Source organism: Pyrgilauda ruficollis, unplaced genomic scaffold, assembly GCF_017590135.1.
Source record: "Pyrgilauda ruficollis isolate IOZ18807 unplaced genomic scaffold, ASM1759013v1 scaffold9, whole genome shotgun sequence".
NCBI lineage: Eukaryota > Metazoa > Chordata > Aves > Passeriformes > Passeridae > Pyrgilauda > Pyrgilauda ruficollis.
This window is the reverse complement of record NW_024531043.1, coordinates 9900878-9913280: the sequence shown is the minus strand read 5'-3', so window position 1 is coordinate 9913280 and position 12403 is coordinate 9900878. Positions and strand designations below refer to the sequence as shown.

The following is a 12403-nucleotide window of genomic DNA, read 5'->3' as shown; positions in this document are numbered from 1 at the left end:
GCGGCCAACCCATGACCGGGGCGAGCCGCGAGCTCCGGAGGCGAAGGGGCGTGGTCGGGGCGTACCTGGGGGCGTGGCCATCACCGAGGTTATAAAAGGGAGGCGGACACCGCTCCTCCCCTCAGTCAAGATGGCGGCGCTTAGGGCGGCGGGGGCGGCGCTGCTGCGGCCCCGGGCCGGGCCGGCCCCGGCCGCGCTGGGCTACCACAAGAAGGTGAGGGGCGAGCGTGACACGGGGAGAGACGGGGGAGCGAGAGGTGCCCCTCGCTGACGCTGTGTCTTGGCAGGTGGTGGATCACTACGAGAACCCGCGCAACGTCGGCTCCCTCGACCGCAATGCCAAGAACGTGGGCACCGGCCTGGTGGGCGCCCCGGCCTGCGGCGACGTCATGAAGCTGCAGGTGACCTTGGGGACCCGTTGGCACCTGGGTGGGGGTCACACGGGGCTGTTGTCAGGGTTAAAGCTGCCCGTGTCCCCTCAGGGCTTCCCTCATGCCCGTGCCCGGGGCAGGGACAGCCCTGCTCCCCGCGGGCCCGGCTGGGGGGACCTGACCGAGCTGAACCGGGCACTGAAGCGTCCCCAAAATGCTCCCGCAGGTGGAAGTGGATGAGAACGGCAAGATCGTGGACGCCCGTTTCAAAACCTTCGGCTGCGGCTCGGCCATCGCCTCCAGCTCGCTGGCCACGGAGTGGGTCAAAGGGAAAACGGTGAGGGAGCTCCGGGAAGGCTGCAGAGCTTCCCACGTGCCTGTGTTCTCTGTTGGGATTGTGTAGGAAGTGCTCTCCAGAGAGTCCCTGCGCTGCTCTGTGCTGTAGGAGTGACTGCCAGCACTGTCAGGGTTTCAATTGTAGGGCAATAATTGTCTTTTTCAACAGCCATCAGAGAATCATTAAGGTTGGAAAAGCCCTCTGAGAACATCAAGTCCAACCATTCCCCCAGCACTGGCAGCTCCACCACTCACCATGTCCCCACGTAAACAATTTCAGCAGGAAATGACTTTGTGTCTTATGCAATGAGCAAAACCAGGCAGAAATTTTAGGTATAGAGAACCTTTAGATGATTTCTGCCAGCAGTAAATGCACCTCAGTGCTGTGATAGAGGATGAATAGGACTTGAAACAGGCCAAGTGGGGACAGTGTGTGACACTGATAAGTCAGTCAGACATTCCTTAATTCCCACATCCCTCACTGCCCTGGGAGGATCTCCCCTGTGGATTCTGCTGGCTCTGGAGCATTAAACCTTAGCAAACACAAACAGCAGGGCCCTTGACCACCTCTGCCTTTGTTTCAGGTTGATGAAGCGCTGAAAATCAAGAACACAGACATTGCCAAGGAACTCTGCCTTCCCCCTGTCAAACTGCACTGCTCCAGTAAGTAAAAACCCTGGATCTCAGGTACTCTGGGAATAGCACAGATGCTTCTGGATGCTGTTTTCCAAACACTTTCTGCCCAGTGTTGTCCTTAAGAGAAAACCTTTTCAGATTTCAGGGTTAATTCAAGAATTTTCAGATCACTTCAATATTTGGAGCCTGTGGCTCAGCAGACTGATAATAAACAATCAGATTCTGAATTACATCATTATCTGAAGTTATATTGCATGAAATCAGCGTTATAGGAATTCAGTATTGTAAGAATTCAGTGTTTTAGGAATTCCTTTCAGATTCTACTCCTAAGACCAGGCTGTGCTGCTGGTCTTGTTTGCTCACTGCTGCCTGCTTTTGTTTTTTACTTCATCCTTTGTCCTAAAAGCCCTCGAATTGTCCTTAAAATGCCTTTTTTTTTGCTTTGCAGTGCTGGCTGAAGACGCCATCAAGGCTGCCTTGGCCGATTACAAACTGAAGCAGGACTCAAAGAAAGAACCCGACAAAAAAGCCGACAACGCCTGACCTGCCTGCGCAGCCTCCCCTCCTCACTCTGCAGTGCAATTCCCGAGCTGTTGTAGGACCCTGTGCACTACTCAAGCTGTAAGATACGCACAAGTTACGCACAACGTGTCCCTGTGGTGTCCAGCCACCCCGTAGTGCTCACGTGGACGATGGGGGCTGCTGTCCCCTCGGGAATGCCGCGGGAAGACTCCGCTCCGGAGACCAAACCCCGCTGTCCGGTACTGCAAGGGCTGCACTTTCCTTTTTATTTTGGGAAGATGTCTAGTTTTGCCTAATATTTTATGGAATTTAGTGGGAAGTGTTGCCCTGGTTTGGATGTGTGTGTCAGAGCTGTGGGGCCGTCCCTGGCTCTGGCTGCGTCAGGGTTGGTTTCACAATCCGGGGGCAAATTCCTGCTCTTGGAATTCTGGAACTTTTTGCTGGTGCCAAAGGGAAAAGTGACCAGGAAACACTGGTGGTTTCTGCTCCCATCCTGTCACCACTTAGTTTTTGAAGTTCTTGTTTGAAGAACAGCCTGAATTTTGGGTGTTTTCTAAGAATTTCACTTCTTCACTCACCAGGTGCTCTCTTAGAGCTGTAATTCCTGAGCTAGAGGAAAGTGTCCCTGCTCAAGGAAGGGGTTTGCAACTGGATGACCTTTAAGATCCCTTCCTACTCAAACCACTCAAAGATTCTCTAAAGTACCCCCTCAGACTGGAACCCCAGTGGGGAATAGCAGAGCTGGAATGCAGAGCTGAGGGGGAACTCCCCAAGTTCCTCTTTTCTGGAGGAGTATTTCCAAACCAAGCGGACAATACATTGGCAGACTTCACTTTTTAACCTTCTAACCCCCCACAAGACACATCACTTCCCATTTTTCATACTAAGGGTGTTGTTAAACATTTAAAACCACATTTTTAAAAAAAATGTCTCATTCTACTCCATCCGGGCACAATATTTGTAATTTTTAACACAGAAGTCACACGTTGCTGCAAGTTTGTCACTCACATGGTCCCTCTTGTGGTTCCTCAGCTCCTGGCACCCTCCAGCAGTGAGGAACGTGTCTCTCCCTCATGGAACAATCCTGCTGTTTCCCAGTTTCAAAAAAAAAAAAAACAAAACAGGGAAACTTCACACACTCACATCTGCTTTGGGGCAAAAGCAGCTCTTTGTGGTGGCACACTCTTCCCAGGGGAAGGTTGTCCTGAGGCAAGGACATAATGGGATAAAACACAGGGATACAGGAGGCTCAGGGATACAGGGATGTGCTGCTTTTGAGGCAGAACAGCCTCACTCACCTTCCAGGCTCCCCTCCTGTCCCCACTGCAGCAGCTGCACCCCAGGGCCGTGGCTGAGCCCTCCTCAGCCCCATAGCTGTGGGTACAAGATAAAGGTTTCCTGGAAGGGCACGTGGTGTGCTGATGTGGGGACTGATAACACCCTGCCCAGGGCTCCATTGGCCCTGGAGTCCAATCCAGCTGTGCCCTTGGAGGAGCACAGGGACTGTCCCCTGGCCACCCCACGGCTGCAGAGACACACGGGACAGGAGCTGTGCGGAGGAAATGTTTATTTCTAGCTGAAGGGGTTCAGGAAGTGAGGCAAAAATCCAGCTGGGCTCTGGGGTGGAAGAAGGAAAGGAGGGTCCTTGTCCCTAAATCCCCATCCCTCTTTCCCTTGGCCATGGGCAAAGCTGACCCGTGTCCTACAGACCTCCAGCCCTGGTCCCATCCCTTCTCCCAGAGGGACACAGCTCCCAGCCAGGAACCCAGCATGGACCAGGCTGCTGCTGATGATTAAAATAACATTTGTGAGGAAGCTGTTGGCACAGTGGGGGCAGAGCTGCAGCTGGGGGGATGCACCCACTCAGTGCCTGGGGTAGGAGAAGCCCCTTGGGCAGCAGGAGCTGGGTCTGACAGCATTCCAGTGCTGGGGAAAACCACCAGCTCTCAAATCCCTCCCCCATGAGCATCCCATCAGCACCAGGGTCGGGGGAGCTGGGAGGGAATGGGATCTTCATCGGGGCTTCCTTGAGCCACCACGTACGTATGGAGCCTGATCCACCATGTCCATCCTGTGTCCCAAGCCAGCAGCTCCTCAGGCTTGCCCGGGACTCTGTCCCTGCCTCACATTCCAGAGGGAGCCTGGGAGCCATCCTGGGATGCATCAGGGGTCTCCTTGCTTCCTGCGCTCGCCGCTTCCTCCACACCTGGATTTTGGGCAGCGAGCTTGGGTTGCTCATCCCCCAACTTCTTCTTTCCTTCCTCCTCTTCCTCCTTCTCCTCCTCCTGAGGGGAATTCTGCTCGCCCTGGGCCCCGTTGGCCAGCGGTGCCTTGTGGGGGGATTTGAGGTTCTGGGCAGCAGCCAGGATGTCCGCCTGGAGCTGCCGGCCGCCGTCCAGCGGCTCCTCCGCGCCCGCCTCGGGGCTTTTCTCGGGCACCTCGCTGAACGCCCGCACTCCCCCCGACTTGTCCCGCTCATCCACGTATTTCTTCTTGGGAAAGGAGGAGGGATAGTAGGCAGAGGCCTTGTGCTTCTGCCGGACGATGACGGCAGCGCAGATGATGAAGAGGAGGACGAAGGACAGCGAGCCCACCACCACCACCAGCAGCAGGTACTCCTTGAAGAAGTCCACCAGCCCGTCCAGCACGCCCGGAGCCGAGCTGTTGGTCACCGTGGTCCCCGGTGTGTCCCCCACGGTGGGGCTGATCCGGGGGGTCACGGGCTGGGCGGGCAGCGTGGCCGACGCCTCGTCCCCGTCCCCGCTGCCCGCCGTGTCCGGCAGCACCGGGCGGTGCCGCGGCGCTGCCGCCTCTGCCGGGGCTGCCACCAGCAGCACCAAGAGCAGCAACCACGTGCCCATGGCTGAGCCCATTCCCAGGATTCCTGCAGGAGACCTGTGGGATGCAGAGATGTGGGGGGACATGTTAATACCCCAACAGAGCGAGCCCTCCAAACCAGCTCTCACCCCCCTGAATTTCCTTATGGAAGTAGAAAGGCAGCTCCGGTTTTCTCGCCCTGACAGAGCAGGGGGCTCTGTTTGTTTTGCAAGGGTGCAGCTGGAAGCCAGCTGGGTGGGATTGCTCAAGGCCGGGGGACCGGGGCTGCTGCCAGCGCCCGGCTCCAGACAACGGTCATTTGGCCGATTAGAGAATTCCTGAAAAATGGAGGTTTGCAGTGGAAACTTTGACACAGGCGACGCTACAAAGGGGCTGGGCCCTGTGCAAGAGGCATTTCCCAACCGCCGTCCCAGACCGTTAATTCCCAGCTGGAACATGGCTAAAAATAGTTTGGGGCAGGATTTCACCCCGGTGCCACCATGTGCTTGAGTGGAGCTGGGATGGGGTGTGGGACAAAGGGAGTGCAGGGAATGGTGTCCGGCTGCCTGAGTGTCCCTGCGAAGGGGGGAAGGCTGGCTCTGTCCCTGTGCTGTTCTCCTCCCCTGGATGGGGCTGGATCTGCCCCATCCCACAGCCCACAGTGCGAGCCCCTGGCCGGGCTCTGCGCCCCACGGGATTTGGGAGAGGGACGTGACCGTCTCCACCGCGTTGTGAGACATTCCCGAGGGACGTCAACGCGTGCCACGCCATGTAACGCCATCCAGCCGTTCCCAGGGCTCTTCCCCTCCACACGGCTCCATGGGGAGGTCTCGGGAAACAGGTCCCCAGGTACAACAGCAGGGACCCCCCCATGACAATTCCCCACTCTCAGGCTCCCCAAATTCCAGCCCACGTCCCATTATCCCCCAAACAAACCCAAGCCAGCAGCTCTACAGACCGAGAGGGACTCCAGCAGCAGGATTTGGCTTCCAGGCTCTCTCCTGGCTGCACAATCTGGTTTCCATTAATCCAGGGCAAAAAAATAGCAGCAGAGGTGGGAGGTGCCCCAGCCCCCAACCCTCCTGGCTCCCCGTGGGCACTGCTGCGGCTGTGGGGTCACAGCACTGACCAGCACCGGCAGAATGAAGGGTTTGAGGGGTGAGATGAGCCCCTTCATCCTCCTCTCCACCCCAGACAGGGGCCCCTCGGCGGGAAAAGGGTCCTGGAATGGGGATGGCATCAATTCCCCGGCAGCCACCAGAGCTGAGGAGCAGCCACGGCCACGGAGGGGCTGAGCAAAGCCCAAAGCAGTGCCAAGAGCAGGCCCTGGCACCACGGGCACTGCCAGCCCTCCACCCCATCCCAATCCCATTCCAACCCCTTCCTTGCCCACCCCCAGACCCACAGCCTGTTCCCAGCTCCACTTCCCAACCGCTCCAGAAATTCAGGATTTTGGTGTTATCCAGAGGCAGCAGGCTCAGATTCCTGCCTGGGAATGCGGCCATGTGGCCGACTCCGTCCCATGTCCCGCGTGGGGACCATGCCCAGCCCTCACTGCAGCACCCCTGGCTGTGGCACAGCCTGTGCCCTGCTCCAGAACCCCCCAAAATTTGGGGAGCAGCTTGGCACGTCCAGTGGGATCCTCACCTCGCCCGCAGCCGGCGGGAGGCAGCCGGGAAGACGGGATCTGTCCCACACACCTCGAGCCCCTTTCTGCAGCCTGCTGGGATGGAGCCTCCTCCTTCTCCCTCCTCTCCTCCTCCTTCTCCTCCTCCTCCTGCGTCGCAGCCTGGGACCAGCTTGTTCTCATTACGGCCGGGATGGGGAGGGGGTGTGGGAGGCCAGGGAAAGGCAGGCAGCCCCCAGCCCCCTCCCAGATGAAATCCAGCTGGGGCTGGGGGTGTTTCCTGGCTTATCCCGTCAGTGAAGGAGCCACGGTGCCCCCCATCATTTTGGGGGCCACATTTTGGGGTGCAAGTGGGGATAAGGGTCACACAGGGGATTGTTTTTAATGTTGTTTTTATCCACTAAGGTGGGGGTAAAGCCTATCCAAGGGTCCAAGGGGGGACAGTGAGGGATGTGGGCTAGCGCCGTGGCATTATTGAGGCAGTGGGGCAAACACGGCTTAGGACCATCCCCGTAATTTCAGAAGAACATTTCCTAAAATCCCAGCCTGGAAATGCTCTGGCCTGGGCACCTCTGCCTTGGGGTGCAGGCAGGGACACAGGCAGGGGTCCCCCTGCTTCCCCAGGCAAACACAGCAGCTGCTCAGCTCCCCGGGTCCTGGTCTCCAGTCTTGGGGTCTGGGGGCATCTCTTGAGCCCCCCCAGTCTCTCTCTCCCCCTGCCCTGGTCCCCTCGGCCTGGCCTGAGGTTGCTCAAGAGGCTGCAGCCGCTGCGTGACCTCATCCTGTTGCTATTTTCCTCTGCTCCTCTCTGGGGACCTGCCAGACCCCCCAAAAAGCCATGGCCAGCGCCTGGGGACCGTGACCCCCGCGGGGTGGGGGGCAGGGATTCTGTCCCCCCGGCTGGAGGGGGGCTGGCGCCGCTGGGGTTTCTCCGGCGTCGCCGCCGGCGTCGCAGCTCCCCAAAATAAAGGCTCCGTCCGTCTGGCTGCCCCGGCAGCTCCCTGCAGCTGCTCGGGCGGCTTTTCCCGGCCTTAAGTGCTCAGTGATGAAATCTTAGAGGGGAAGGGGGAAAGGCGAGGGGAGGGCGAGGAGTTCCAGCAGCATCCGGCCCTGCTCCTGCAGCCCAGGTGGGGCTGGGGCTGAGTTCCCCCCACGCACCCAGTAATGCCGGTGTTGGGCTCAGTTTCATTGTCCAGGGTTTCCATTCCACCCTGCCCAGTGTCTGCATCCCACATCGTCCAGAGTCCCCACTGTCGCTCATCTAAGAGCTCCATCCCACCCCAGCCAGGATCCCCATCCTGCTTCACCCACAGCCTCCACCCCTCCTTTTCCAGGATCTGCATCCCACCCTGCCCTCACTTCCCACCCTTCATTGCTCAGAGTCCTCATCCCTCCCTGCCCAGTGTCCCCACCCTCGCAGCCGGGATCCCCGTCCCAGTTCCCGGTGCCAGCTCCCACCGCCCATTACGATGCCGTTTTTGCCTGCAGCGGGCGCGGGCCCGGCCCCTCCGAGCAGGGCAGGGCCGGCCCCGCCGTGTAATTTGGGGCAGCAGGAACGCGCGGCCGCGCAGGGCTGGGCTCGGCGGCACAGCCCGCCCGGGGAACCGGCAATTTGAGGCATTTCAGCCTTGCTCTGCTTCTAATTTGCTTCCCTGGGCTGCGCTTTGCTGTGCCAGCAAAATACCCGGAGGGCGCCCGTCCTGCAGAGATGCACGAGGCGTGTGGTGCTCCATGTGCAGCGTCGTGCGTGGGATTGTGCCACCCCGGCCCTCTGTCACCCACCACGGCCCGGTGCCACCCCCGGCCCCTGTCACCCACCATGACCCTGTGCCACCCCAGCCCTCTGTCACCCACCACGGCCCGGTGCCACTCCCGGCCCCTGTCACCCACCATGGCCCCGTGCCACCCCGACCCCTGTCACCCACCACGGCCCGGTGCCACCCCCGGCCCCTGTCACCCACCACGGCCCAGTGCCACCCCACTGCACCCCACCCTGAGGATCCTGCTGTGACACCGCGCAGGCTTCCCGTGAATTCCTCTGCCGTGAGGTGGGCGATGGCAGCCCGACAGGACCTGCTGACTGCGCCAAATAGGGCGATTCTCGGCTCCCGCGGTGAAAGAAAGTTTCTCTTCGCTGGGCTCCTGCTGGAGAGCGGCTGGCACAAGGCTGGGAGTGGGAGCAATCCCCCGGATCTGCACCCATCCTGTTCCTCAGGACACACCGGCCTCATCCTCACCGGGGGCAGAGGCTGGATGAGCTGCTGTGGGGTGAGGCCAGAGGAGGGATGCTCCCATCCTGTGGCTGCTTCGGCTGGCAGGGTGCTGGTGTGGGGACACAGTGGGACAGAGCAGGGTGGCATCAGCAAGGAGCCCACTGGCAGGGTGTCCTGCGTGGGGACAGGCCACGGCCACCAGCTGTGGGCCCGCCTGACTCACCCATAAACATTTACATTCACAGCCGGAGCGGGGCTGTGCAGCTGCCAGGATCCAGATGGAAAATATCCCAAGCTCAGGGTGAATGTAAACAGGCAGCAGGGCTGGGATGCAGGTGAATGACCACGCTGGCAATTGCTTCTGGACAGCCAGCCCAGAGTGGCCTTCGAGGAGGCTGCAAGCTTGGGGATATGGGGAAGGGGATATGGGGATGCGTCCCCCCGCGTGCTGAATCTGGCAGGGCAGGGGTGAGGATGGAAAGATGGGACACTGAAGCTGGTAACAGCAGGGATGGGGATGTGGGGATGGGGAGCCTGGGTGGAGCAAAATGGAAAAATGGGGACATTGAGCCTGGCAGGACAGTCCTGGCCTATTTCCACTCCCCCAAGGAAGGGATCAGCTGGTGGCCTGAGGGGTGACTGACACCTGCCTGAGCGGGGGAAATGGTAGAACCTTCGCTGCCCTCTCATGGATTTGCTCTCCCCATTCCTCCCAGTCCCAGCTGGACGATGCCGAGACCCTGCGGCCACCGTTCTCCCTGGGGCCGAGCACCTGACAGGCAGCGGCCAGCTCAGCCTCCGGAGGCGTCCCCGCCTCGCTGCAGCGACCGCAGGCAGGAACACGTTGTGCCACGAGCGCACCCGTCCTGTCCCTGTCCCCGTCCCCCCGCGTTTCCGCCCCGTCCCCCCCGCCCTTCCCGCTCCCACGAGGCCGAGCCCAAGCGGGCAGGAGGTCCCGGGGGCTGCGGTCCCATCCCCAAAGTCCCGGGGTCTGGTCCCTGTCTGGCGAGGAGCGACTGCGGGTTTCGTTTCTGCTCCCCCAGGGGCTTTGAGGGGGAGTATGGAGAAGCGAAATTTTGGCAGCAGGATGTGGGCAGGCGGCGGGGCCGGGAGGGGGCTGGCGAGTGCCCTCCCTGCCAGGAAAAGACCACCGTGTCCGGGTAACTCTTTAATGGGATGCGCCTCGGGGGCGCAGCTCCGTCACAGTGGTCCAAGCGAAAACACCGGGGGGACAGGGGCACCCTGCCCGCGGCCCCGCAGCTCTGCGGGATGCAAGAGCCATCCCTGGGGCTCAGGAGTGCTCCGGCAGGAAGCTGCTGAGAGTCAGGTTGTCTCCATCGGGCTCGGTGCTGCCGTCGGGCAGCAGCAGCTTGTGCCTCCGAGCGGGGACCGGCCGGGGACCGGCGGCCGCCTCGGCGTCGGGCAGCAGCGAGGAGATACAAACCATCTCGGTGCGGCTGAAGCGGCGCTCCCCCGTCCGCGCCCGCCGCCACAGCAGCGTCCCCAGCACCCCCGTGCACACCAGGAAGGTGGCGGCCACCAGCCCCAGCAGCAGGATGGCCAGCAGGCACTTGCTCATCACCCAGCTGGGCTCCCAGGATACGGCGGTGGCCACCGGCGTCGTGTCCCAAGTGGCCGGGAGGGTCGATGCAGGCGGAGATCCGGATTTCTTGGGTTTCCTGTAGCCCGTGCTGGTGAGGACAAAGGCTGGGGGGGCTGTTGAGCGCGGCCCCGTGGAGGAGCTGCTGTCCAGGCCATCAGTCACTGCGTCCTCCTCGATGAGCCAGCTGGGGGTGGTGGTGGCCATGCTCTTTTGGGCTGCTGTCGGTGTGGCAGGCTCTGAGTCTGGCAGCAGTTCGGGAGGAGGGGAATCGGTCTCATCCATGGGATCAGCTGTGGTTGGCACCACCAGTGCCCGGCTGGCCTCGCTGCTGGGTGCTGGTGGTGGGGCAGAGCTCAGGAGCAGGTCGGGATCAGGGGGATTTGTCTCATCCATGGGATCAGCTGTGGTGGGCACTACAGGCACCCAGAGCAGGCTGGTGCTGGCACTGGGCACGGCTGGTGCCACAGAGTCCTCCAGTAACTCAGGTTTTGGGGAATCTGTCTCATCCATAGGCTCGGCTGTGGTGGACACTGCAAGCACCTGGAGCAGGCTAGTGTTGGTGCTGGGCACTGGTGCTGCAGAGCTCAGGAGCAGCTCAGGCTCAGGGGAATCACGCCTGGGATCGGCTGTGGTTGGCACTCGGAGCAGGCTGGCCTCGGTGCCGGCTGCTGGTGGTGGCACAGAGCCACCATCGCTCTTGTCACTGCCGATCATCGTGGCTGCACCGGGCTCCTGCCCACTGTCATCCCTCTTCCCACGGGAGAGGGGCAGGGGCTTGGCTTCCCCCCAGACCCACTGCCCGCCCCAGGGCAGCCCTGGCTCCAGCAGCTCAGCCCCACACGCCCACAGGGGGCTCAGCACCAGCAGCACCAGCACGGCCCGGCCCAGCGCCATGGGACCTGCAGGGGACAGAAAGGGCAGGTGACATCGGGGTCCTGCTCCCCACAGGAGAATGCTGAATGTAGAACTGCCCCAATGTGGGATCACACTCCAATCGAGGATCCTCCTTCCCCTCTGGAGGGGGGTCCTCGGGTTTGGGAGATGGAGGAGGCACCCAATATCCTCTTCCTGCCACAGCCCCCTCCTGCGGGAGCTCAGCGCCGATGGCTCTACTCCAGGAGCAAGTTTTGATAAGGAAGCTGAGTGTCTGGAAATGGGAAATCAGCCGTGATGGAGGCGGCTGCTGCGGGACAGGGCAGTTGCGGGATGAGTCTCCGTGTGGAAATGAAACCACCGGGATGTCACCGACGTTCTGACAGACACTCCTTGCCAGGGTGCCCATCCCCCCCTCCACCCGCCAGGCTGGCACAGGACTCCAGGGTTGAGGCCACCATGAGCCTGTGTCTCTGTGCTGGAGCAGGAGAGGCAAATCCACCCCAAACTCACCCCAAATCTCCCTGTTCCATCACCAATTTCCCCCCACACTCTCTCGGCAGCCCCACTGGGCCCGAGGTCCCGAAGATCCGCACCCAACAGCATCCAGACACGGCTGAATGTTCCAAGCTTCCCAGGAGGCTCCCACATCCCCAAAGCACCTCCTCAGATGCCCAGGCACCAGCACGGAGCGTGGCACCCTCAGGGACCCGGAGCATCCCCTTTGCACCCAGAGCATCCCGGGGGCCGAGCCCCGCTCCAGCAGCTTCCCACCGGGGCTCACCTGTGCTGATGGACGCGGTGGGATCCCAACTGCAGGACTCACCGGCGAGGGCTGGCACGGGGCGGGGGGCGAGGGCGGCCCTAGCACAGGCACCCGCGGGGCGTCGTGGGCCACCCTCCGCCTGCACCTCCGGCCGGGCGGGGAAGGGAGGGAGCGCGGAAAAGCGGCTGCGGTTTCAGAACCCGCGGGGGGAAGGACGTCACGGCGACAGCGGGGCCAGCGAGGGCTGGGGGGCTGCGGGCACCCCCGGGGAGGGTGGCAGGGTGTGGGCTGCACCCCAAAAAGGGGGCTTCCTCGGAGGGCTCGGCCCCACCGGCTGCCCCGCGGAGCAGCTGCGCTCCGGGGCTCGCGTCGCTCCGAAAGCAGAAGTGACGGCAAACCTGGTGCCAGGGCTGCCACCCCCGCGGGCACGGTGTGGGCATGGCCAGGAAGGGGAGCAGGGTGCCCTGAGATACCTCAGCACCGGGAAACGCTTTAGCACACGAGGTGGAGGAGGGTGAGGCCCTGACTTGATGTTTTTGCACAGCCCTTGTGCCGGGCTCCTTCTCTCTGCACCATCCTCAGGATGCTCGGAGGGGCTCTCGGGGGGGCTGCCTGGTATTGTCCTGGGTGTTGTCCCGG

At 61.5% G+C, this 12403-nt stretch overlaps 3 protein-coding genes across 3 annotated transcripts; 1 reads left to right on the top strand and 2 right to left on the bottom strand.

Annotated features, from left to right (window-relative positions):
* The first annotated feature begins 55 nt into the window (after positions 1 to 55).
* Positions 56 to 2184, top strand: ISCU (iron-sulfur cluster assembly enzyme). Its single transcript, XM_041488278.1, has 5 exons — positions 56 to 214; positions 288 to 401; positions 598 to 708; positions 1292 to 1370; positions 1792 to 2184. Exons 1-5 carry the CDS (start codon positions 131 to 133, stop codon positions 1884 to 1886), a joined length of 483 nt encoding a protein of 160 aa, XP_041344212.1. The 5' UTR covers positions 56 to 130; the 3' UTR covers positions 1887 to 2184.
* Positions 2185 to 2292: 108 nt separating this feature from the next.
* On the bottom strand, positions 2293 to 6323 carry TMEM119 (transmembrane protein 119). Its single transcript, XM_041488280.1, is given in 4 exon segments — positions 2293 to 4760; positions 5641 to 5752; positions 5755 to 5841; positions 5844 to 6323. Coding segments are annotated over 4 exon segments (1182 nt in total). The 5' UTR covers positions 6055 to 6323; the 3' UTR covers positions 2293 to 3988.
* A 2651-nt stretch (positions 6324 to 8974) lies between these two features.
* On the bottom strand, positions 8975 to 11910 carry SELPLG (selectin P ligand). Its single transcript, XM_041488271.1, has 2 exons — positions 11783 to 11910; positions 8975 to 11024 (listed from the first exon to the last, which is right to left on the bottom strand). Exon 2 carries the CDS (start codon positions 11017 to 11019, stop codon positions 9814 to 9816), a length of 1206 nt encoding a protein of 401 aa, XP_041344205.1. The 5' UTR covers positions 11020 to 11024; positions 11783 to 11910; the 3' UTR covers positions 8975 to 9813.
* Positions 11911 to 12403: the final 493 nt, after the last annotated feature.